Source organism: Parathielavia appendiculata (assembly GCF_033297405.1).
Source record: "Parathielavia appendiculata strain CBS 731.68 unplaced genomic scaffold N657scaffold_21, whole genome shotgun sequence".
Lineage (NCBI taxonomy): Eukaryota > Fungi > Ascomycota > Sordariomycetes > Sordariales > Chaetomiaceae > Parathielavia > Parathielavia appendiculata.
In genome coordinates this window covers 39,877-64,510 of record NW_026944240.1, presented here as the reverse complement: position 1 = coordinate 64,510, position 24,634 = coordinate 39,877, and the positions used below count along the sequence as shown (strand labels likewise).

Sequence of the window (24,634 nt, the reverse complement as noted above, 5' to 3'; positions counted from 1 at the left end):
AGCCGGCCTTGATCCTTGTAGAGGTTGCCCAAGTTATTGACCGTATGGAGAGTCGATATGTGGTCCCGTCCGAGCGCCTTCTCGTAGCCTTCCAGCGCCCGCTGATACATCGACTCGGCCTCCGCCAGCCGGCCTTGATCCGCGTAGAGGAGGCCCAACATATGCATTGCGTCTATCACCGTCGTGTCGTCAAAGCTCTGTCCCGCCTCATATATCTCTCCTATCCACCATGAGCACCTTTCCGCATGCGGGAGGAGCCGCCGCCGGACTACCCAGTAGTCCTTGCTCGTACTGCTGGGCACCGATAACCCAACTACCATCACCGCCAGCCGCAGGGCCTCTCTTTTCCCAGCGCCATCTTGTATGTGCGACGCCCATCTATGCACCACCGGATGCATCATATGGCTCCCCTGCACTGATTCCTGAGACTCGATCATCGAGTACCGGAGCAGCAGTCGAACCGCGTTCAAGTACCGGACCTCGTTGCCTGCGACGTCACACAGCCATCCAGGCCACTGCTCTCCGCCATCCACAGCCGCCTGCAGCAGGCCGTGCCAAAGGTCTCTGCCGTCGACAAAGGCCCAGAGACGGAGCAGGTTCGCGGCGTTCTTGTTTTGTGCCTCAACCGCCTTGAACGATACGGTCCACGTTGTCGCGACGCTTCCTTGTTCGTAGTCCACCAGCGGCGAGCCCGACTCCCCGTCCGATCCCATCAGATCGTCCCACTGCTGCTTGTAGAGCCGAACATACGACGCGGTATCGAGCCCGGTCTCGCGGATATATGAGGCGGCCTGTGCCAGCGCGAGCGGAAGGCCGTCGAGCAGACCGAGCAGCTCCCTACCGGCCTCGTCCATAGCTATGGTCTATCAGCACCAGGCCGAACGCAGATAGAGCGGAAATCTCACCTAGTTCCGCCCCGCGCCACTGCTGGAAAATGGCCTTGCTCTGTTGTTCATCGACCCTTTTTAACCGCGTCGAATGGCCTAGCTGTGCGAGTCGCGATAGCCGTGTAGTGATCAGTACCGACCCATGGTCGCCGGGCAGATACCGCCGGACATCGTAGGCGCCCGTCTCGCTGCCCCGATCGACGTCTTGGTCAACGTTGTCGAAGATAAGGAGCCAGTCGCTGTTGTCCGGTCGCGCGAGCCAGTCCAACACGTCCGCCACCACAGCCTTGAGATCCTCCTCGCTATGCAACACAGCCTTCCTACTCCTCTCGGAAACCTGGCCTTCCGGTATCCTGGCTGCACAGCTAGCAAGGCTCTGCCTCAGCCGGTCCTCCGATCGGCCATCCAGCCAGAACACCGAGCTGAAAACGGCCTGGTGCCGTCGGGCGAAGTCGGCCGCCAGCTGCGTCTTCCCGATCCCACCGAGTCCGTATAGGACGAATATCCGTCGTTTTGTTTCTTGTGAACGGCGTCGCGGGAGAAGGCACTCTTCGAGCTCGGCGGTAGCGTATGGTCGGGCGACGAAGTGATTCGAGACCGGCACGCCTTGCAGGCTGAACGGCGTTCGGTACGTGCCGTAATCTGATGCGCTGGTCAGCGGCTACGTGGAGCTTTTTATATAAAGGAGCTGGGAATAGCTAGACTAACACTCTCGTCGCGCAATATTGTTCCCACACGCCTTCATCTGCTTGAACACAGCCTGCGACTCGACATAACGGCGCGTCGCAGCCGCAATCTCCGTCTTCTTCTTCGACTCCTCGAGCCCGATCTCCTCGAGCCCGCGGTCCACGTTGAACCGGTAATAGCGTCCTTCATCGTCGAGGTGCGACTTGTCGCGATGGAACTGCTGTGCTGTCTTCTCCGTTTCCGTCGCAAGATCTTTCAGCGTGGCCCAGATTCCGAGGACGTCGTCGCGCACAGGCTGCAGTGCGGGAAGGCCCGTGCCGATGGAGACGAGGCATTTGAGACTACCCCGCAGCTGATCGCCCCACACGTCCTGGGCCTGGTTCCACAGCGCGTAGACAGGGTTGTTCACGCCGAGCGCTCCGTCGACGAACTGTTCGTTAAAGGGTCCGATGGCGATCGGGTCGAAGAAGGTTGTCGCGGCCGATGTCGCGCGGCAGGCCTGCCAGATCGTGGTGGTGTTGAGGAGGTCGGAGTTGTCGCTGCGCGGGGAGCGGTAGTTGGCCAGGCACACAGTATCGCCAGTCTCTTTGCTCGTAGCGCAGACGAAACTGGCAGAAGTTAGTGAAGACCGTCCGCAGGTCCGATGCAGGGGTAGATTACACTTTGCAAGGAGAATCAGGGTCCTTGAGCAGTGCATCCTCGCCGAGGCCGCGGTTGACTACGATAGTCTTGACTGCACGCTCCAGCTCGGCGCCGTCGAACCGCCCCTGGAGCTTGCCTTTGATGGTTACACGATGGCTCTTCTTCTCGAATACCCTGTCGGACAGCGTAGTGTAGGCGTCGATGCACTCGTCGACGGTCATGCGCAGGCGGCCCAGCATGATGGCGATCAGGCCGCCGGTGCTGGTGCCGCCGATCATGTCGAAGTAGTCGCAGGGCTTAGGCGGGGCGTCAGGATCGACGGTGGCCATAAGGCGGCGGAGGATCATGAGGGAGGACAGGCCGCGCACGCCGCCGCCGTCGAGGGCGAGCAGGCGGAGGTCCGTGGCGGGCATGGCGATACGGATGGTTGCGGAGGCGGCGCGGCGAGCGAGGCACAGGCAAGCGGCCTGTATTTTGTCAATGTGGGTTCCGGCGAGGTGAAGTGTGTTTGCGAAGTTGAGCCCTCACCCTGCCCTCTGCCCGGACCCCTCTTCTGCAGCCTGACGACTTTGGAACGAGCTAATTTTAGCACAGCCTTGTTGGCGCTAACCGGTAAGGCTGAACCAACCCTGGGGAGACTTCAGCGCCATGGAAGCCATCGCGAGCAATCGTTCCGATAGATCGTGTCCTGCCGGCCCGCTTGCTGCGGCTTCCCGCCGCGGATCGAAACGTTCTCGGTCCGCCAGATCGTGCCTGGTCTAGTGGAGTTCCAGGTGGGCCTCAGCACGAGATCAAGCATGCCAGGTTCCTGGATCCCCGTTTTGCGACCCTGCATTCAGGGTGTGCTGAATTAAGCACCTGTAGACCACGTGACCTTGGACTCAACACTCGCCCGGCCTCGTTCCGGTGCAGCATTTCCCAGATTTCTCGACGCCGCCCCGCAAGCAATCGCTGGCTTCATTGCAATCTTAGCCTGCGAAGCCACGCTACTCGTCGCCATGGCGCCAAATCTTTTGCTTTCTCAACATGGCCAAATTCGAGACATGATCCTGAGCAGCTCGCTCACCGATGTTCAGATCGCCGGCGTAGCCGGCTGCAGTACGCGCTCCATTCGAACCATCCGAGCGAATCTTCGATGCTTTGGGACAAGCAAGGCGCCAGCCAACGGGGTTGGACGGCCGAGAAGCATCACGCCGCCCATGTTGCGCGCATTGTGCCACCGACTGATCGAGAAGCCGCACATGTACCAGGACGAGATGGTGGTGTTCCTCTGGGACGAATTTGGAATCTTAGTGACCACCTACAGCATCAGCAGGGCATTGAGAGAGGCGGGTTGGTCCAAGAAAACCGTACGTCGCGTTGCACAAGAACGAAGTGCAGAGCTGAGAGACCTTTACTTCCACAACCTCTCCGAGTTTCGCTCGTACCATTTGGTGTACATTGATGAATCTGGGTGTGACAGGCGGGCTGGATTCAGGCGTACTGGGTGGTCTCCCTTAGGGGTGTCACCAGTGCAAATTGCTCGATTCCACCGAGGTCGGAGGTATCAAATTCTTCCTGCATACGCGCAGGACGGCGTCGTCCTTGCCCAAGTATTTCAGGGATCAACTGACAGCGTCGTGTTTGAGACTTTATTGAACAGCTACTGCCCCATTGCGGGAAATGGCCAGAACCAAGGTCAGTTCTCGTGATGGATAATGCTTCATTCCATCGCTCGGACAGAATCGATCAGCTTTGCGCTGCGGCTGGGGTAAAGCTGCTCTATCTCCCTCCTTACTCGCCAGACTTGAACCCCATTGAAGAGTTCTTCGCGGAGTTAAAGGCCTTCATCAAGCGGAATTGGCACGTCCATGGAGATTTGCCACATCAGGACTTTGGAGCTTTCTTGGAGTGGTGTGTCGACACCGTGGGAGCAAGGGGGTCGAGTGCAGCAGGGCATTTCCGCAACGCTGGGCTTTGCATTGAAGAACCATAATGTATATATAGGACAGTAAATTAGACTACATCATCTTCTTAGCGAACCGCTTGTGTTCTAGAAGCAGTGTTGCTTAGCCCACGTCTCGATATCACTAACGAACCGCCGTGCAATGCCTCTCTTCACGCCATTCTCAATATAAAACCCGGCATCTTGATCTTTATACACTTGTTCAAGGTCCAGACCATCAGCCAGGGTCAAGTCACAAGCCTTCCGGTATTCCATCTTCAGGGCTTCGTCGCCAACCTGAGAGCACTGCCAGTCACTATACCTCTTGACGGCCATGTCTGTTGGAGAAGAACTGCAGGTATTACAAAACAGCTCAAAGAACCTGTATGAAAATGCATGCGATCACAGCCTTTAAAAAGTTGTTTATGTTTAACGTTAACGTTAACTTATTTATAAGAATCGTGTAGAGGCTGTACAGTACGTTACGGGAAACATGTGCCCTGATCTGAAGAACGTTATAACAGTCAGCAGCAGGACCTTTAGGTTACACCTATGCAACAGAGCAAAGACGCACTGTGCTGGACTGTGCTGAATATTTGACCCATGGGAGCAAGCACGGTGTAAGCGCCAAGAGGCCCAAAATGGGGGCTCCAGACAATTGAAGAGTGAGTAAAAACCGATTTCGCTAGTGACTGTACATGCAATGCAACCTCTCACGTGCTGCGCCTTCACAGCGCAAGCGCTGTGTAGGCGTTCCCTGTATACCCTCATATCCCACAGTCCGGAACTCATCCTTCCGGCTTGGTGACGACGGTGCTGTGGGTGGCCATCCCGGCCTTGTGCGTCACTCTAGCGCGCAGCGTGGGCTGCGCGCCGATGGCTTTGGCTCAGCGCTAGAGCCCTATGCGTCTCCCCCCCCTCCTCCTCCTGTTGGCCTCTCCTAGGTCCTCCGTCTCCCGGTCTGGCCCTGGATTCCCCTCCTCCTCCTGTTCCAGTTCCATCGCAAGCCGGTATTCCTGTAGCCGTCCGAGTCTCATGAGCCATGCCACAACCCGCGCTGCCTCTGAGCAGCGCCCTAGCGCCTCTACCAGGGCGTGTCTGTCCCTGAGCTGCGGTCTCCCCTCCTCGAGCTCCCGGTCCGGGCACCTAAGCACCAGGTGAGCCACCGTCTCTGGTGCTTCCCCGCAGAGGCATAACGGCGTGGGTATTCCAGGGACTCGCCTCCTGAAGAGGAACTCCCTCAGGCCTATTGCTCCTGTGCGAGCCTGTGTCAGGAGTGAGCTCCTTGCCTTGTTTAGTCCTTCGTGGGCTGCCAGCGGGCGTGCGGGGGGGTCGAGGCTGTAGAGGTCGGCTGCCTCCTTGTAGCGACGTGGGCGCTGCGCGTCTGCGCGTTCCATTTGTGCCTTGCGGCGGGCCTTCCATTCTTCGATAGTCGTCACATCCGCGTCTAGTTCCGTCCATTCCCTGTCCGGCGTCTGTTGGTCGTCCTCGCTGCTCCTGATATGTGCCTGCAGCCACTCCTTAGCCCACTTTTGCTTTTGGAGGGTGGGTTCCGCCGCCAGGGTTCTCGTGTTCCTCCGGGTCCTGCGTCGCCGCAGTTGGGATGTCACCGCTGCGCATGTGGTGCGCAGGAGCTCCGCCATCCCAGTCCTTTGTAGCCGCTGTTCGGTCCTCGCCACCCAGCTGTTGAGGTATAGGTCGTATAGGGGGCACCCAGGCCTCGCTTTCCAGATTGCGGACTGGAGTGGCCTTGTAGGCCCCGGTCACTACTCTCAGACAGCGCGTCTGTATCGTTTGGAAATTGCGTGCAAGCCCTCGCGGTGTCCCACCGAGTGCGGTTGGTGTGTGCCAGGCCGTCGCCCCGTATGACAGGACGCTCCTGACCACCTTTGTGTATATCTCCCGAGCCTTTGCGATGCGCACGCCATGCGTCTTCGCAGTGAGTCTTGTGAGTGCAAGCATCTGGGTTGCCATTCTTGTTCCCACCTGCTCGCGGTGTGCCTTGAACGATAGTTTCCGGTCAAGCCAGACCCCAAGAAATCTAGCCGATTCCACGGGGGCCAGACCTGGTTGCTCGCCTCCTAGTATGTTGACTACTTCGTTGCGTGGGCGCCGTGTTCGGGTGAAGTGGATGAGCTCGCTTTTTGCTGGGTCGAACTGCATGCCTCTCTCCCTAGCCCACTCCTCGCAGATCTGGTAGGCGCTTTCCAGCGTCCGGCAGCATGACTGAGTATCTTGGCCAAATGCTAGCAGGTTGGTGTCGTCCGCGTATCCGACGGTTATAAGCCCTGTGTGCGCCTCAAGGGCGCGGTATAGGGGGACCATGAATAGGATGAACAGAACAGGAGATAGGGGTGACCCCTGTGGTGTCCCTTGGGTGAGCCTGATTTTCTCTGATCTCTTGCCGTCGAAGACTAGCTGGGCAGTCCTATCTTCGAAGTAGCTGCGTAGGAGCATTATGAGCTTCCTCTCGAAGGCGCAAATATATCATCGCTATTCGCTGGGCTCAGCCCGCTTCTGCGAGCTAGTGGAGCATAACGAGTGCCAAGTCCAGTCCTAGCAAAGGGGTGTGGACCTAGTTGGTTCGTCTTCGTATAAGATCTGGACCAGCGTCTCCGTCGTGGAAGCTCTTGTGCTGCCGTTTTAGCTCCCTCCGTTACCGAATGGAGTGCTTGAACTAACCCTAACCCATAGGTCACATGACTCTGTAAAAAAAAAAAAAAATCGGTTTTCGCCATTTGAAGATCACAAGCGTGGCCTTCAGTTGCGTCCCATTTTCCGGGCTGTTGTATCCCAGTTTCCGGCGTCCTCAGCTTCCATGTTCGGCATGCTTTGCACGAACGATAAAGGAGGCCGGGGTCGGAATGCTGGCAGGAGGTGTACGTCGGGCGACGTCCGAATACAGTAGCCGGATGGACAACCGCCTTTTGCCTCTTTGTCGTTGCGGTTGCCGTCTGGCTATGGTTTAATTCCACGTCCGCGCCTCCCAACCCCGCATCGTTGTCTCCGGCAGGACCCACTTCGGATCCCACAGGATCCACACGCCAGTGCGTCCGCCTCTGTCAAGTCAACCCCGTCAAGAACAAGGGAGACACCGATACCGACGTCATTGCCATCCATAGCCGCGGGAATCGACAACACGACGCCGCAGCTCCGGCCGGAGTACAGACACGACCATGCGTTGGCGGGTTCCCGATGACCGTCGACCTGCCCACGCCGAATGCAACTTCCATCAAGGCCAGTAGCGGGAACCCCCCCCCGCGTGTCAAACACCATTCTAGAATGCCTTCTTCGCATTACCCGCATCTTTCCGCGGCCTTCCGCAAAGTCGACTGCATATTGTTATACTCCTTTGCCCGAGGGGTGCATTCGCTTGCTACGGTTGATGCCGCACCGAGACGAGGGTGCCCCGATACAATGCCAGCTCTTCGACTACACTTTCCTGGACTCAGGGAAAGGGACCCATCTGTACGAGGCTTTGTCTTACGTATGGGGCTCGGAAGAAAAGCCCCATTCTGTGTCTACAGACAAGGGTGACCTTCCGGCCACAACAAATCTTTACATGGCACTGAAACGCCTTCGAGATCACTCTTTGGACCGAATCATATGGGTTGACGCCATCGGCATCAACCAAGGTGATACGGAAGAGCGGAACCGCCAAGTTCAGTCCATGGCGAAGATCTACGCGAAAGCAAGCCGTGTCGTCGTGTGGCTGGAAGAGGCGACGACTGGCGGCGATCGAGTGCACGGAGAGGCCACAACTGATAGCGACCGAGCGCTCGAAGTATTACGTGTGGCTGCAGATCGCCAGACTACGAAGACCCTGTCTAGGGCGACGGACCAACAAGCAATCCTTACGCTGCTTCAACGGTCGTGGTTCCAGCGTATCTGGGTAAGGCAACCGCCCTTTGACGGAAGTGGCGGAAGTCGTTGACGAAGTCGTTTCAGGTACTTCAGGAGGTTGCTGCGGCTCGGCAGGTCCTGATCATGTGTCATACCGCAGAGATTGACGGATATACGTTCTGCTCAGGTCTGAACATGTTGAATCCCGCCTCTCAAGATCCAGACACTTAGAGCCGGTTTCGTTCGGTCGCGTACCTAATAAATGGCGCAATCTTCCGACCTAAATACGCGACGAGTCGCCCAGACAGGTTCTCTCTTGATATACGCCCTCTCGGAAAGCTGATGGATATGTACCACAACCGCGAGGCTACGGATTGTCGGGACAAGGTCTATGCCCTGCTCGGCATGAGCTCCGATGATTACATCTCAACTGGCCTGTCGCCTGACTACGACAAGACCTCGTGGAAAGAGCTCTTTCATTGACTCGTCAAGTCTCTTGTCGGTGAACAAGCATCTGTGGAGACTTGGGAGGAAAAGGAGATTGCGGCAATCGAGACCAAGGGCTGGGTTCTTGGCTGCGTGTCCAAGGTGAAGGACCACAGAGAGTGGGCTGACGAACAGAATGTAGAGATCATTTTGAAGGACGTACCTGGGCGTTTGGGCGGAAAGAGGAACGCTCGCTGGACTCTCCAAGCCTCGGCGAAACCCATCCAGGACGGTGACGTTATCTGCCTTTTGCAAGGAACGGCAAGGCCTACGATCATTAGGCTCCTCGAGGATTATTGTGCCATCATTGCAATATCCGTTACTCCTAAGGGCGATGAACAGACTGAGGAGGCGGACGCCGACTCGTCAGACCTTTTACGGTCAAGAACAACCTTACTCTGTGATTTTCTACTTGTTTGGGACTGGGAAAAGCCCTGCGGAAAGCCGGAAGATGGAGAGGACTACGAATACCTCATAAGCAACCGAGCACTGAAGCATACAACTGAAGAGTCGGAAAGTCATCTACACAGGGCAGCTAGGTTAGCGAACATGGCGTTGATGATAGGAGACTTGGAGGAGTATGAAAAGGCAGAGAAGATATTTCGAAAGGCAATAGATGCTCATAAAAGAGAATCCGGGAGAGGGCTTTCACACACGCTAGCGGCTATGGACACCCTAGCGGTGACATGCAGAGGTCGAAGTAAATTCGAGCAGGCAGATAGGCTGGGAGTGTTAACTGACCTAGTTGGGCGAAGAGGCGACTATGCCCAGATTACGGAAGAGGGGATGATCCGGATTGCGACATCATTTGATCAAGGAGTGATGACAATTCTCCTTGGTTGGCGAGGGGACGAGGTCCAGATCTCGGAAGGAGTGGTTAAAGCAGCAGCCGGGAACGAGTGGAGCGGCAAGGAGGTGATGGCACTGCTCCTCGATCAGCGCGGCACCGAGGTCAAGATCACCGAAGAAATGGTCAAGGCAGCAGCCGGGAACGGGAGGAGCGGCAAGGAGGTGATGGGACTGCTCCTCGATCAGCGCGGCACCGAGGTCAAGATCACCGAAGAAGTGGTCAAGGCAGCGGCTAGGAACAGGAGCAGCGGCAAAGAGGTCATGAGACTGCTCCTCGATCGGCGCGGCACCGAGGTCAAGATCACCGAAGAAGTGGTCAGGGCAGCAGCTGGGAACGAATGGAGCAGCAAAGAGGTGATGGCACTGCTCCTCAATCAGCGCGGTACCGAGGTCAAGATCACCGAAGAAGTGGTCAAGGCAGCAGCTGGGAACGGGAGCAGCGGCAAAGAGGTCATGGGACTGCTCCTCGATCGGCGCGGCACCGAGGTCAAGATCACCGAAGAAGTGGTCAAGGCGGCGGCTGGGAACGAGAGCAGCGGCAAAGAGATCATGGGACTGCTCCTCGATCGGCGCGGCACCGAGGTCAAGATCACCGAAGAAGTGGTTAAAGAGGCAGTTTCGAACGAATCTGCAGCCTATGAGTTGATTAAACTCCTCCAGCAGACTATTCGCATGAAAGTCACTGCTGGGGTGATCGAAGCAGCTGCCACCAGTGGTCAGGAACAGGTCCTTCGTTTCCTCGATCAGCGCTCTAACATTGGCAGTGAGAAAGGGAACTGGCTCAATATCTCACGCCTCTACAACGCCGCCAAAACGGGAGAAGCTGCAGCTGTTCGTCAGCTGGTGGACAACGGTACTCCTGTAGACCTACGGAATATCCGCGGCGTAACGCCTTTGTGGATCGCATCTTCACACGGGCACGAAGCAGTGGTCCATGTTCTCCTGGCGACTGATGCCGTTGACGTCAACGTACGGAGCGTGTCTGGACGGGCTCCGTTGTTCTGGGCCGCAGCAAACGGCCACTCCGAAGTGGTTAAGTTGCTCCTGGACCATGGTGCTGAACAGAGTTATACAGACAAGGAGGGCAGATCACCGGTGTCTATCGCTCAACTTCATTGTCAGGCAAATGTGATACGTATTCTCACTGAGCACGACGCACAAGGGCACAGAAGGCTTGATTACAGCAGCGGCAAGGAATATAAAGGGCGAAGGCGAAGTGATGAAGCTTCTGTCCGGTGAAGATTCCGCAAGCATCTCCGGTCCGAGCGGAGTATGGGTTGCTTCAGTTGTTGATATGCTTCAAATGCTTAAACTCCAGCACCTGTGCAATGAACTTGGGATGGCTGCAGGATATGTGCTTTGCACCCCGCAACTCCAACGCGTGCTCGCTGTCAAAGCGGTCGTATAGGACGGCCGGTCGACAGTACCTTAACATCCTTTCCTGACACCTCTTTCACTCTGCCATCGGCCGGCGCCCTTCATCGAATGCTCTGACAGTGCGCTTCGAAGCCTCTCGACTTTGGTTGAGGGCGCTTATAAGCTCGGCGGACCGGATACGCAACCGGAGGAGCTTCTCGTCACCTAAATCCTCCGGCTGGTTGACAAAGAACCTCGCCAGCTAGACGCGTTCCTGTATGTGAAGCTGGATGACCGGCGCTATCTTGGTCTCTGCTTCTGCCTCCCTGCTGAACTGTCCCTCGATGTCCTAGGTCGGACTGTTCTGGCAGTGGTACTTGCGGTATTCGGTCTTTACGTTCTTCTTGCACTATTCTCTTTGTTCCTGATTTTGTCGGCTAAAATCTCGAATCTCTTTTCATCATTACCGCTGTGGATTCTGAACTGACTGCCCTTTAGCTCTGTGCGCTGACGTTCTAGATCTTGGATTTCCTGATCAGGCGGTATTTCCTGTTGGACCTTGTCGGGCAGCATGTTATCAGATTCGCGGGGGGGGATTTGTCAAGCTCATCTGCGACGAGAACTGGATCAGGCTATCTATGGCCAACCTAGCTACGACGTTTCGAAACCAGGGCCGGCGGGAGGAGGCCGAGAAGCTGGAGGTGCAAGTGATGGAGACTCGTAAGATAAACTTGCGGCCGATTATCCCGCCACGCTGATTAGCATGAACAATCTCGCCTATATTTGGAAAGATATGGATCGTTAACTATAAGATATTCTCTTTGCTTAATGTATTAGATGTAGGTCATGGGTATAACGTAACGTAATCCACCCCTAATTTGCCATAACGTTGCTGTGTCGACGCTGTCAACTCTAAAGGCGTAAGAAGAGTAGAACAAAACACCCACGAGCGTATTATTCCGTATTATTATAATAAATACGCGACAATTGCTTCTATCTATTCAGAGGTTCTAGTGAAACCAGTGACAAGACTAAGTGCGAATCACTGTCACGAGGCGGATAGTTAACGTTAGGCTTTTTGCCTGCTCTTCTTGTTCCTGGCTTAGGTAAGCAAGGCGGTGGAGCACTGTGCTGGACTGTGCTGAAGATTTGACCGTAGGAACGGAACAGGCACAGTGTAAGCGCCAAGAAGCCTAAAAAAGGGTTCTCCAGACAATTGAACAGTGAGTGAAAAGCGGAAGCCGATTTCGCCAGAGACTGTAAAAAGATGTCCTGACTGAGGTTGCTGGAAATCATGTCCTGACTATCGGCGGAGGAGCTTGTGCGGCCGAGCTTGCGAATCAAACAATTCCCCCGTCGCGGATGCTGGGGAACGTTGGCGGGGCTCTCCCAAGTGGAGGCTACTTCGCGCGCTGCGTATCGGACGACGGCAGGTGGTTCTCTTGGACGATGGCCAAATGCTGGTGTGAGGAAGTTGAAGTTGGAACTGTAATTATAGCTCAGTGCGAAGAAGCAAGCTCAGAGCGTCCATATCCAATCATCTCGATCCACGAGGGCCTGAGAACAACGGAAACCGCGGCCAATGATGCCTCACCGCAGACAGACACGGCAGACGCGACGCAACAGGACACTGTCCACGTGGATGTCTTGTTCCTGGCTTAGGTAAACAAGGTGGTGGAGCACTGTGCTGGACTGTGCTGAAGACCGTAGGCAGGCACAGTGTAAGCGCCAAGAAGCCTAAAAAGGTTTCCCCCAGACAATTGAACAGTGAGTGAAAAGCGGAAGACGATTTCGCTAGTGACTGTATCAATGGATTCTCGCGTTATTCCGAGCGTCCCTGGAGGGCGGTACACTGCCCACTCAATGGCGGCACGCCAAGATTATACCGCTCAAGAAGCCCGGCAAGGACGACTACACTGTTACGAAGGCCTGGAGACCGATTTCACTTTTAGCAACGCTCGGCAAGCTGCTGGAGTCGGTCGTGGCAGAAAGGATCTCACATGCGGTCGAGACGTATGGGCTCCTCCCGACCAACCACTTCGGAGCGCGCAAACAACGGTCGGCGGAACAAGCGCTCCTACTCCTCCAAGAACAAATATACACCGCCTGGCGAGGTCGAAAGGTAGCAAGCTTGATCACTTTCGACGTGAAAGGGGCCTACAACGGAGTCTGCAAGGAAAGACTTCTTCAGCGGATGAAAGCACGAGGCATCCCGGAGGAGCTGCTTCGATGGATAAACGCTTTTTGTTCGGAGCGTACAGCAACTATCCAAGTCAATGGGCATTCTTCTGAGGTTCGAAGCCTACCCCAGGCTGGTCTACCTCAAGGTTCTCCCTTATCACCGATCTTGTTCCTCTTCTTCAATGCGGACCTAGTACAACGACGAATCAACAGTCATGGTGGAGCGATAGCCTTCGTGGACGACTTCACAGCGTGGGTCACAGGACCTACGGCGCAGAGCAATCGGGAAAGCATTGTAGCCATCATCAAGAACGCCCTAGATTGGGAGAGAAGGAGCGGTGCGACATTCAACATACAGAAGACGGGGATCATACACTTCACTCGTAAGACCTACAAGACTGACACACAACCATTCATGATCAAGGGGCAGACTGTCGAGCCCCAGGACCATGTCAAGATCCTAGGAGTGGTTATGGATGCGAAACTAAAGTACAAAGAACACATTTGGAAGGCTGCGTCCAGGGGATTGGAGGCAGCAATGGAATTACGACATCTTCGAGGACTGTCTACATCAACGGCACGGCAGTTGTTTACATCCACAGTCGTCCCGGTGGTGGACTACGCCTCCAATGTGTGGATGCACGCATACAAAAACAAACTCGTGGGACCTATCAACAGGGTCCAGAGAATGGCGGCGCAAGCGATCGTGGGGACCTTCCTCACGGTATCAACGAGCGTGGCGGAAGCGGAAGCCCATATCACCACCGCACAAGATCGATTCTGGAAGCGAGCCATCAAGCTCTGGACGGGCATTCACACACTGCCAGACACCAACCCATTGCGCAGAAACATTTCTCGGGTGCGAAAATTTCAGAAACACCGCTCGCCACTCTACCAGGTGGCAGACGCACTCAAAGGCATCGCAATGGACGAGTTGGAAACCATCAACCCGTTTACATTGGCACCGTGGGAGAACCGCGTACAGACCATCACAAACGAGTTGACGACAACACAGCGGGACGTCAACTACGATGTACGCATTGCCGTAAGCAGCTCGGCGCGAAACGACCTGGTGGGAGTTGGCGGAGCTGCGATGCTGCCGCCGTCCGTGTACGGCAGCCCAAAGCTTGGGACCTTCTCCTCTACGCTGGGTCCGAGATCAGAACAGAACCCATACTCCGGGGAGCTGGCAGCGATGGAACGAGCGTTGGGCACGCTGCCAGCGCTCAGATCTAGCCGTATTGAGCTCTCAACGCGAAATAGAGCGGCCGTTCTCACGCTCCGACAGCCACGACAGCAGTCTGGCCAACAGCACATCGGCCATATCTACGAGTCAATCAGAGCACTACGCAGGAACGGGAACACAGTAACAATACGGTGGCTCCCTGCGGGCGAAGAGGACAAGCTTTGGGAAGCCGCTAAGAAGAATGCCAAACACGCCACTAGACAGGGTGCCACTCCGCAGACGCAAATGCCCAGGACACGCTCAACAACGCTCAACGTAGCATGGTCCAAGAGAAGCACCAGCAATCAGCTGCCAGACAAAGTCGGAGCTCATTCCAAGCGAGTCGACGCAGCACTACCAGGCAAACACACCCGACTGCTGTACGACCATCTGTCACGAAAGGAGGCTGGCGTACTCGCTCAGCTCAGAACAGGCATGGCAAGACTCAACGGTTACCTCCACCGGATTGGAGCAGCTCCGTCAGATCAGTGCGCATGCGGACAAGCAACAGAGACAGTGGACCACTTCCTCTTCCGATGCAGAAACTGGACAGCATACCGATCAGAGATGCTCGAATGTACAGACACCCATAGGAGCAACATTTCCTTCTATCTAGGAGGGAAGTCGCCATCGGATAAGAAAGATTGGATTCCTAACATGACGGCCGTTCGGGCAACGATACGGTTCGCAATGGCCACGGGCCGGCTTGACACGAACCAACCGCACGCCGACTAAGACACCTAACCCACCACACCGACCGAACCTACACCCCCTCACCTCGTGCTACGGACAGCGGACACCGCTTCAGCCGCTGAAGATAGGACGTTGAACACTTGGAGAATCGCCTTCAAGCAAGCCTGCTAACAATCCTACTAACCCACGAGAATCCGCAGAGAAATGGTATAAGAGGGGACATGAACTAGAATGAAACTTTGTATGGGCTTTGACGAGATCAGGGCATATCTTGGGAAATGTATAGTCAGATTGTAATAGCTGCCCTTTCGGGTTACCCGCCGGGCGTCAATAAATTGTATTGTATTGTATCAATGGAACAGCGCCTCCGTTTTCAGCAGACAGAAGGGACGGATAAGGCATACAGCGTTTCAGTTAAACGTCAGCAAACGGCGGAACTTCTAACCCCACTTGGACCATGGGCTAAGGGGCAACCAGACCCCTGCCGTCAGTATCCTACAGAATAATGCGAGGCGAAGGTACAGCAAGTGATACAAAGGCTATATGGCTCCCCAGAGATCTTTTATAGGCTGCGGCAGGTGTATGGGTGTAAAACACACCGAAGTCCAGGGAGTGGCCTAGGTTTAGCGCAGAACAACCCTCTCATAGTAAAGCAGCATGTAGTTTCCTTGGGAACAGCCACATGGCATTCCACATACAGTGCTGCATTCCGAGGCAATCTAGGAGTGTTGAAAGGGTGTTAAAAGGGTGTTGAAAGAGTGTTGAAAGAGTGTTGAAAGAGTGTTGAAAGGGGTGGCACACCGAGCCAGGAGCTCGTCTCTGGTTATCTCGTAGGTCTCTGCTCCAGTACTTGAGGTCTGATCGCACGCCTACACTTGTCATCTTGCTCTCTGTAGCAATATCATTATAAGTGCGAGCTAACCTGACCTCGATGCCTGCCACACCACCATTACACTCTTTCTTTCGCCAGATCTTGATCATCGCCACTTCGCTCCCTACCTTGCTTATCAGTTCCCTCTACGATTCTCTCGATTATTCCTTCCCGGCATCCATTGCTCAACCGGTGCGTACCGTGACGGTCAGAGTGTAACGGGCTGGGCCCGGTGTGAGCCTCGGCGACTCTCGGCCAACACCAAAACCCCTGATGAGGCCATTCCCACTCGCCCCACAGCACACCGAACCTTCTAGCAACGCGCTCAGACCAGCGCGCCTACGAGGATAAGTATGCTTGCGAGCTACCAGAGTCTGTCGTCTCTCCTTTTCTTCTCCAAGTTCAGTGTACTCGTAGAGTCGTCATCAGCTAGTTGCAACATACTACCTGAGACCGTTAGAAGAGCGTGTATATGTAGCGGGCTATATGGGGGACTCCGCCGAGTATACCCAGAATTGGAGAGGAAAAGAAGGTGACAACAAAACCATGTGGTATGGAGGGATGCTTTGTATACCACACGTAGACGCCATGCTCATCGTTGGGCACGCTGCAGGTAGGTCTGCAGGCTCCACGTGGGCTTGCTATCGCTGAGGGCTTCCAAGGCCTCCACCGGGCTCTGCTTGTCACATGTCCTTTTTTATGTACGGGTAGACGCCAACGCCAGATCAGGATATAGAATCCAACAATTCGCAAGGCTGTCTTCAAAGCCACGAACTATGTACGATACAGTCGACTCGGGGTAGTGTAAGGTGACACACACAGGTTCACCAAGGAAGATGCACCGAATCCACAACGAGACACAGGCAAGACGACTGTATCGTGTGTGCACCACTGACCAACTGACTGATCCTTGAGAGAGGGAAGTTCCAAGTTCCAATCTGAGTCTCCCGCTCTCCAGATATCCTCCCTCTGTTGCGAGTCATGTTCTCTTCGTCATGAAATCCACAGTGTCTCGCCTGCCAATAGCCCAGGTGTAGGGCTCATAGTGGGGGCCGTGACAGGTAGTTTATTACTTCAGGGAGCAAATATCTTGCAACTAACTAGTGATAAGTATCCGTTTTACTGCATGGCCCTGAGTTACTCTCCAATGATATACTATCCTCCTATAGAATCAGGGTCCATAGCCACTTGCTGGGTCACCCCTGTCTCTGACGACCTTTGCTTTCGTCGCTCAATGTCAACCGGCGTTTTCCTGACCGGTACAGGGTAGGTTCTTTCCTATACTATAGTAAGCCACTGAGCCAGCGGGCCTTAACGTGTTTGTGTCCATACGATCTCTGCGGATGACAATGGAAAGGAAGGATCTCTAGAGGAAGAGTAGTCGTAGTAACGACCCTTACGACGTAACACGATGTAGACGTCGGCTCCATAACGACGACTGATATCGTCACACCTATGCATAATGTTTTTGGTCGCTCTTAGGAAATTCTCGTTGGTTCTGTCCCGCCTGGGTAGCGTAGGTTGCATCGGTTCTGTCATGTTTGGAGTTACAAAAAACCAATACACCAAGGAGGGGGAGAGGATATAGTGCGTCCTCTTATATAACTGGAGCTTCCATATTAATCAGTCGTTATTTTTAAATTACATTATATGTATAGCTTTCTAAGTCATGCTAATACATCTCGATGTGCTTGTATGAGCAGGTGAATGGTAGATTATTTTAAATAAGCGCCAGTCTGAAATAACTAAGCGCTAGATATTCGCGAAATTGCCTTCCGCTCCAGACGTGTTGCTCGATTCTCAGCGCACGGTCCACAAGCCATTTTGTTTTGGCGCTGTGGGTCCTCGTGGAACCCCGCTTGTACCTTCCTGAGGCAGTACCTGGCTTGCGGGCCAAATCGCTTTGCCTATCTCCCTAGATGATACGGATCCGTATACTGTTTAAGTTCATGCATTCTTCTATCCTGCAATCACTGGAAATAATAACCCTCAGATTAACGACTAATTGCAACTACAGATGATGTCTCAGTCTGATCAGTTGTGAGAGAGCAAGATTCCGTGCCATAATTACGGTTGCCACGGGGTACAATATGCTTGCATTCAGAATTTGGTCACAAGCCAGTGGCCGAGCGGTGGAGCTGCCACGTGACCGTTAATTGATGGCTGGTAGTGAGCCTGGTGCGAAGCCCACTCCATGGACTTTGCATCTGGGTCAAATCCCCACGTCAAGCAGCCAAATCTTCCTCTATCTGCTCTATGCAACTTCACGATCTCCCATCTCCTGCTCTGGCGAGTCGAAGCTATTGTGAACGAGCGGAAGCGGTCTGGTATGGGCCGCTGGTGAGGTAAAATGCTCAGTGAATTTCTATTGGCACGAGGATCAGCCCCACGCGCATTCCCCTTCAACCCCTGCAGCGAACGCCCCAAATGCAACGCCAACTTCACCACACGATCATACGGCACCAGCGAACAAGTCCGCCCTCCTAGCAAATTATCACGGAGGTTATGGCGGGCTTTTCATCTGCCAAAAAGCGGTGGAGATCGCTCCGAGCTGGCGGACGGAATTCAGCGAAGTCCAAGACTCGAGTGTGAAGTGGATCGTATCCAGTCGCAACTGGCCGAGCATCGAGAAGGATCTTGACAACGCGACGCGGAAAGTAAACCTGCGTCTTGAGCTGAATGAAGAATCCGTCTCCGCAGCTGTCACAACATACGTCCGGGTCAAGGTGGAGGTGTTAGCGAAGCGAAATAAATACAGCAATGACACGCGGGACGATGTCGAGTGCTACTTGTCTGCGAACGCACACGGCACCTTCCTCTGGGTAGCCTTGGTCTGCAAACAGCTCGCCAACGCCTCAGAATGGGAAGCTAAGGAATTGTTGACAACAATTCCACCTGGACTCGACGCACTCTATAGACGGATGATGGACCAGATCTACCACTCGAGCCATGCTAACCTTCTTCAAAGAATATTAGCTGTCATCTCAGTCGTTTGCCAACCGATTACATTGGACGAACTGCCGGCACTCGTGGATACGCCCAACCGCGTTCCTGGCAATGACAAACATCTCGCAGATATTGTAGGGCGTTGCGGCTCTTTTCTGAAGCTCCGCGATCGCGAACGCACTATATCTTTCGTCCATCAGTCCGCCAAGGACTTTTTGCTCAAACAGGCGCGCGATGAGATCTTCCCTTCTGGGATAGAAGACGTACACCGTACCATCTTCTCGCGATCGCTTGGTGTCATGGGGATAACATTGCGACGCGACATCTACAACCTTGGCGCTCCTGGGTTCTCTATCGACAAAGTCAGACCACCCGATCCAGATCCGCTCGCCGCAGTACGGTACTCGTGCGTATACTGGATTGACCATCTGCGTGATTGTAATTCTAAGGAGAACGCGAACAAGGACCTCCAGATGGCGGATCGATTGATACCTTTTTGCGCGAGAAATATCTCCACTGGCTTGAGGCTCTCAGCCTCCAGAAAAGCCTAGCAAATGGGGTAGCTTCAATGCTGAGCCTTGAGGGTTTGTTTAAGGTGTGCTTTTAGTAGTGCGATGTCGGAGCTTTACTAGCGTTTCATTAGGCAGGAAAAGAGACATCACATCTCATCAATCGAGTCCGAGATGCATGTCGGTTTATCCTCTACCACAAGTGGGCAATTGAGAACAGCCCTCTTCAGGTGTACGCTTCCGCACTTGTATTCAGCCCGGCCCGTAGCATAACGAGGAATCAGTTCAAGAATGAGGAGCCCAAATGGATCATCCGAAAACCGACCATGGCGGACAATTGGAGCGCATGCCTACAGACACTCGAGGGCCATAGCGCCTTCGTCTACTCCGTGGCCTGGTCGCACGATGCGACCTGGCTGACGTCGGCGTCATGCGACAAGACCGTCCAGATCTGGGATCCGGCGACCGGCCAGTGCGTGTCGACGCTCGAGATCGGTCGCACCCTTTACAATCTCGAGTTTCATGAATCTAACCGTGACCTTCTACGTACCCGAGCTTGGCACATTCAACTTACAAAATGTGGCAAATTTGGTTTCAGGCGTCTCTACTGATCGTTCATCACCAATTGTTGTTGGATACGGCCTCAGCAGCAACCGTGCCTGGATTACGTATCGAGGAGAAAACCTGCTGTGGCTACCGTCCGAGTATCGCCCATCATCTTCAGCTATATCTGGAACGGTTGTAGCAATCGGCTGTTCTTCGGGCCGGATCTTGCTCCTCACGTTCGCTGACTGCAATCCGATTTCTCAGCAATCGTGTTGATATTCTCTCGTCTCCCGACGTTTCGCTTTCCTTTCAATTGCTCACTTGTTCTCTCTAATCCTTCTCTTATAGCGTGCCACGAGAAGGGTATGGGAGGACCCATGAAGTTATAACTTCCTTAGCTAAGTTCTAGCGATTTCGAGATATTTCTTCAACTTAGACACGCTTTGACACTGCAACGGTCACTGAATGTGGATCCTTAGTGCTGGCGTACTTGCCGCCTGATTACCGCTCCTGCTTTTACCTGCTTATGTCTCTGGTCCTGTTATATGTCTATGGTCACGCCAGAGCACTCCCGGCCAGCACTCAGAGTCTGGTCGTACGTACATCTCATCTAGCTCTTGTACTCTTCGTAGCAACAGTTGTCAATTTTGCAGATGTGTAAGCTGGCCTGATCTTGGTGCCCGTCATAGCGATGGTCCAGTTGCGCCGAGGCGTGACGATCTGGAAATAGGTCTCTTTGAGGGGGCAGGGAGGCGGCCTGGATTATACAAGTTTAACTAGGCTTAGGTACTGAAATCGGCGTCCGAGTGCGCTTACAATTAGAGATTATTGGCTGCGGACTTTTACCGCGGCAGATATAACCTCGAGCACACGACACTGAGACAATATGATTACCATTGTTGTTGAACTGTTATCACTAACCCACTAGTACACGTAGAGCAGGGCAGAAGAATGAGGACAAAACGCATAGAATGAGGTCGTATGGGCTCTAGGAGGACTTATCTTAGGATATGTACCCGTAGATGCGTGATAGTTGCCCTTTCGGGTTAAAAGTGTGTGTGTGTGTGCGTGTGTGTGTGTGTAGCAGGGTGGCAGTTAATGAGGGCTGCAGGACGTTGGCACCTGTCGGAACCGCTACGGGGCAAACGAAGGGAAAATGGTCATTGGTCGCAAAGTGTCACGAGGATGTCAATTTGGTTGTTCATGATGTTGATTGTGTTCTGTGTTCTGTTTTCAACTGTCGGATGTTCCGGACAGCCTCCAAGGTGTCTATCACCAGCCACATGTGGGTCCGTCTTGGCACCCCCTGGATCAGGGTTCACGTTCCAACAGCACCACATCACCCGCTTGCGCACCCTTAAATGGCGGGGCGAGCACGATGCAGGCGACTAATTGGTGAGTAGCAGAGAAGGAACGTTCCTGAGCGGCAGAAAAAATACGTACCTGGGCGGCAGAATAGATACGTACCTCAGCGGCAGAAAAGATGCACATCACCTTCCAAACAATACATCTCGTCACTCGTACAATGGTCCTCTGTGCACGTAAAAAAGTTGCCCATCGCCCCGGCCGCGAGGTCAACTGCATTACGAGAGGATAAATGGAGATGAATAGGGGAGTCACTAAGGCAGACGTCTTAGACAATATCTACACAAGCCGGCCACGAAAGCTCTCATAACCGACGCTGCATTGCCTGCCATGAGTATAGGAACCGCTTATCCCACTCACCGCTGAGCAGACCTTTAGAACCCTCATAATTCGATGTCCCCCCGCGCCGCCATCCGTGGCTATGGCGTGTGGTCCCGTCTTCGGTAAGGGACGCTGCCATTCGTCTCTAGAGGTAATGTCGCGCATCGTGTTGTCGAGAACGGATGCCTGTCCTGGATTACACGCAAATTCAGCCGGGGCTGGCTGGGCCCGATTCGCATGTAGAACCTTAGATGAAATAGACAATAACTCTAGAGAACGCCCTGAGTTGCGTCTCCGCTGCCCGTGGTTTGAGCCGAGCTACGTTAGCACTTTCATTGATTGGCAGAAAAGGTACGTACCTAACTGGCAGAAAAGGTACGTACCTAACTGGCAGAAAAGGTACGTACCTAGCTGGCAGAAAAGGTACGTACCTAGCTGGCAGAAAAGGTACGTATCTATCTGGCAGAAAAGGTACGTACCTGACTGGCAGAGAAGGTACGTACCTAATGGCAGAAAGGGTACGTACCTAATGGCAGAAAAGGTACGTACCTATTGGCAGAAAGGGTACGTACCTAGTGGCAGAAAAGGTACGTACGTACTTAACGGCTAAAAGGGTACTACGAAAATGGTAGAAAATGTAGTACCTCCTACAGACTCTCTCCTCGCTCACAAACATGCCATAGACATTAGGCTAAGGAATCGTGGACAATCCCTTCCTCTGTTAGAACTATGGCATCTTGGGGTACATACGCTTATAAGCCATTGGGATTCCACGTTACCTGTCGCCTACAGCCTAATGTAGATGACCAGAGAAGTTACAAAGGCAATACTTCAGGCAATATTTACCCAATCCGGCCATGAAGGTGCTCATACTCGTCAAATGCCTCGTTTCCGCCACGTTCTCGTAGGGTCCCATGTTTCCTCTCCGCCTTTCCATCTCACAAGCAGTCCCACGCCACCGCCATCCTTCCCCCTGTGGTCACAGATCTTCTCTACCTCCCACTCTTCCTCACCGGCGTCGTCAACGACTGGGGAGGCTGCCCCCAAGAGTGATCAAACAATTGCCGAGACCCACTTTGAGAGGGATTGGCGGTCTCAAGGTTGGTGTGATACCTCATCTCAATGGCCCCGGCAGTCCGCCCCGGGAAGTACTCAGCGATCGCGGTCCGAGACAGTCCTTGCTCCTTCAGCTGACGGATCTTCGCGTCATCCGCTGGCGTGTATCTCGCCCTCTTTGAAGTTGAAGTCGGTATGGCGTTTGATGTGATGCCCTCGTTCTTCGCGATCCCTTTACTCCTGTGCCTCGCCGGGCGATGCCTCCTTGCGGAGGAAACGGTGCCTCGATTTTCCATTCCAGGGTACCCCGCTGCGTGTTCTGTCAACTTCTGTGCATGGACTCTAGGCAAACTGCAGCATAAAAGTAGGTGGCGAACCGTCCATTGTAACGCGTTTGAGGACCGCGCTGCCAAGGGGCAATTCGTCGAACGTTGCTGCCGGGGGTTGGTCCGTCTTAATGTCCCCTTCCGAGGCAGAGCCTTGCGACGATGCGGATTGCCGATGCCGTGTCCGTGCCGGCGATTTGGGCGTCGGGATGATCTCTGAGCCTCTCGCGATGGGGAGTCGCCGGAGTATGGACGGATCTGCTGCTGAGGGACAGTTCCTCCAGCTGTATGGGTTGTAGCGCTCACCCTACGGCGCTTGCGTCGTGGTTGCTGGACAGCATCATACTTGCTGTGTTCGGTATCGCTGTACACACCAGGACAGGAAGACCCGCTTCGAGCACGTGGGTTACCGATCTGCGCCACCGGCAGAAAAGGTACGTACCTAGGTGGCAGAAAAGGTACGTACCTAAGTGGCAGAAAAGGTACGTACCTCAGCGGCAGAAAAGATACGTACCGGAGCGGCAGAATAGATACGTACCTGAGCGGCAGAAAAGATACACAACTTCGAAAAGCTTCAGCGATCGCTGTCTGTCCAGCTCTAACGGGTTCACATGCCCTTGGGGAATCCAGGTTGCCCGTCACCGCGGTCTAAGGTCAACTCCTATTAAAAGAAAGAAAATATCTCGGGATGGCTAGAGAACTTACCCAGGGAAACAGTCTATACAACTCGGCTACGAAGTCTCCCAGACTTGTCGGGCGCCACCATATTCTCGTAACGCTCTTCTGTTCCGCTCCACCATCCATCTCACAAGCAATTCTGGGCCTTTAATGCAGCTTCCTTTCCTATTGAGACAGATTCCTTTTACTCCCACTCTTCCTCGCTGGCAGCGTCAATCACTTGCCTACCACAGGCAGGTCCAGGCCACCATCATCCAGCAGTCATAATCCCACTCTTTGATGGAACTGCTGTAGCACCTCCGGACATTTTTCGAAATGCGCGACAGGCTCCCAGCTATTATGCTCATGCCCATATTCTGCCCACTTGACCAGGTACTCCGACCGCCCTTTTCGCCGTCGCCGGTCCAGAACGTCCTCAACTTGAAAATAGTCGCCGTTTTGAACCTCCTGAACCGTGGAAGTCACTCTTGAAGGGCGAGCGCGCGCCGTCGAGGAAGCCTGCTCTGCTGTTGGTTTGCGCCGCTGAGTTTCCGGTGTGTAGTGATCTCGTCCATGAATCGTACAAGGGTTCCACGTGAACTGCATCTGAAAAGTCGCTACCCCGTCCACCAAAACGCGCTTGAGGACCGCGTCAAGTGGCCATTCCTCAAAGCTTGCGGAAGCGAGCTCGACTGTCTCCTCTTCCAAAACGGACCCCGCTGAAGATCGCGGCTTGGAAATGCTGCGCTGACTTTGGCGGCGCTTTAAGCCTTGAGTTGTTGGTGGTCTTTGAGCCTGTAGTGAAGGGGAGTCGGTGCGACGCAGACGTGTCTGCCGCTTGGGCGCTGTTCTGCGGGTTGTAGGGGCCGAAGTGTTTACCCTGCGACGCTTCCCTCGTGGCGGCTGGACGCCATCCTTATCCTTGACCTGCTTGGTGTTACTTCCCACAATGGGAGAGCAGTCCTCCTTGTCGTCGATATCGCAACGACGTCGACGACAACCGATGTGCTGAATGTTGACCTGGTTTTGGCTGGCGGATGGCTGTATGGACGGCGCGGTATTGGCCAGCTCACCTTCGTTGCCGCTCTCATCGCCCGACACACTTGGCATGCCCACCAGACTCTCCTGCGCTTGCGGCGGCACGACAGAACTCTCTTCATCCTGCTTTCCTCCGTCGTCCGGAACCTGAGGATGGCGGTGTTCTGGGTCGCTTGTCCGAACGCTGTCGCCGCAGTGATGGTGCTGTGAGAGGCAGCGGCTATCG

General features: G+C 54.3%; 9 protein-coding genes across 9 annotated transcripts in view; 5 read left to right on the top strand and 4 right to left on the bottom strand.

Moving 5' to 3' along the window:
• Positions 1-2,629, bottom strand: part of N657DRAFT_693390 (FabD/lysophospholipase-like protein) — a gene marked incomplete at its 5' end in the record, with an annotated part of 4,321 nt that extends 1,692 nt beyond the window's left edge. The window contains 4 exons of the mRNA XM_062797215.1: positions 1-856; positions 906-1,529; positions 1,596-2,182; positions 2,235-2,629. Coding sequence (XP_062643662.1) covers positions 1-856; positions 906-1,529; positions 1,596-2,182; positions 2,235-2,629 — 2,462 coding nt within the window. The remainder of the gene's footprint in view (positions 857-905; positions 1,530-1,595; positions 2,183-2,234) is intronic.
• A 4,706-nt stretch (positions 2,630-7,335) lies between these two features.
• N657DRAFT_658753 (HET-domain-containing protein) lies at positions 7,336-8,466 on the top strand (the record flags this gene model as incomplete). The annotated part of the gene is made up of 4 exons (XM_062794923.1): positions 7,336-7,404; positions 7,469-8,032; positions 8,089-8,180; positions 8,217-8,466. 4 exons carry the CDS (start codon positions 7,336-7,338, stop codon positions 8,464-8,466), a joined length of 975 nt encoding a protein of 324 aa, XP_062643661.1.
• Positions 8,467-9,297: 831 nt separating this feature from the next.
• N657DRAFT_537781 (uncharacterized protein) lies at positions 9,298-10,101 on the top strand (the record flags this gene model as incomplete). Its single annotated transcript, XM_062787794.1, has 1 exon — positions 9,298-10,101. A coding segment is annotated over one exon (804 nt), but the record flags the coding sequence as incomplete, so codon positions are not given.
• Positions 10,102-10,122: 21 nt separating this feature from the next.
• Positions 10,123-10,467, top strand: N657DRAFT_546600 (ankyrin; the record flags this gene model as incomplete). Its single annotated transcript, XM_062787859.1, has 1 exon — positions 10,123-10,467. A coding segment is annotated over one exon (345 nt), but the record flags the coding sequence as incomplete, so codon positions are not given.
• A 600-nt stretch (positions 10,468-11,067) lies between these two features.
• N657DRAFT_580806 (uncharacterized protein) lies at positions 11,068-11,265 on the bottom strand (the record flags this gene model as incomplete). Its single annotated transcript, XM_062789480.1, has 1 exon — positions 11,068-11,265. A coding segment is annotated over one exon (198 nt), but the record flags the coding sequence as incomplete, so codon positions are not given.
• A 5,191-nt stretch (positions 11,266-16,456) lies between these two features.
• N657DRAFT_649663 (uncharacterized protein) lies at positions 16,457-16,705 on the bottom strand. Its single transcript, XM_062793771.1, has 2 exons — positions 16,651-16,705; positions 16,457-16,613 (listed from the first exon to the last, which is right to left on the bottom strand). Exons 1-2 carry the CDS (start codon positions 16,686-16,688, stop codon positions 16,469-16,471), a joined length of 183 nt encoding a protein of 60 aa, XP_062643657.1. The 5' UTR covers positions 16,689-16,705; the 3' UTR covers positions 16,457-16,468.
• Positions 16,706-16,770: 65 nt separating this feature from the next.
• On the bottom strand, positions 16,771-17,171 carry N657DRAFT_649662 (uncharacterized protein). Its single transcript, XM_062793770.1, has 2 exons — positions 16,977-17,171; positions 16,771-16,922 (listed from the first exon to the last, which is right to left on the bottom strand). Exons 1-2 carry the CDS (start codon positions 17,103-17,105, stop codon positions 16,800-16,802), a joined length of 252 nt encoding a protein of 83 aa, XP_062643656.1. The 5' UTR covers positions 17,106-17,171; the 3' UTR covers positions 16,771-16,799.
• A 667-nt stretch (positions 17,172-17,838) lies between these two features.
• N657DRAFT_674577 (uncharacterized protein) lies at positions 17,839-20,375 on the top strand (the record flags this gene model as incomplete). Its single annotated transcript, XM_062795761.1, has 8 exons — positions 17,839-17,971; positions 18,111-19,028; positions 19,064-19,185; positions 19,234-19,645; positions 19,994-20,008; positions 20,125-20,240; positions 20,284-20,302; positions 20,335-20,375. The coding sequence occupies 8 exons, from the start codon at positions 17,839-17,841 to the stop codon at positions 20,373-20,375; spliced, it is 1,776 nt and encodes a 591-aa protein (XP_062643655.1).
• Positions 20,376-22,800: 2,425 nt separating this feature from the next.
• On the top strand, positions 22,801-23,608 carry N657DRAFT_243306 (uncharacterized protein). The gene has a single exon (XM_062786384.1). The coding sequence runs from the start codon at positions 23,002-23,004 to the stop codon at positions 23,407-23,409; it is 408 nt and encodes a 135-aa protein (XP_062643654.1). The 5' UTR covers positions 22,801-23,001; the 3' UTR covers positions 23,410-23,608.
• The last annotated feature ends 1,026 nt before the right edge of the window (positions 23,609-24,634 follow it).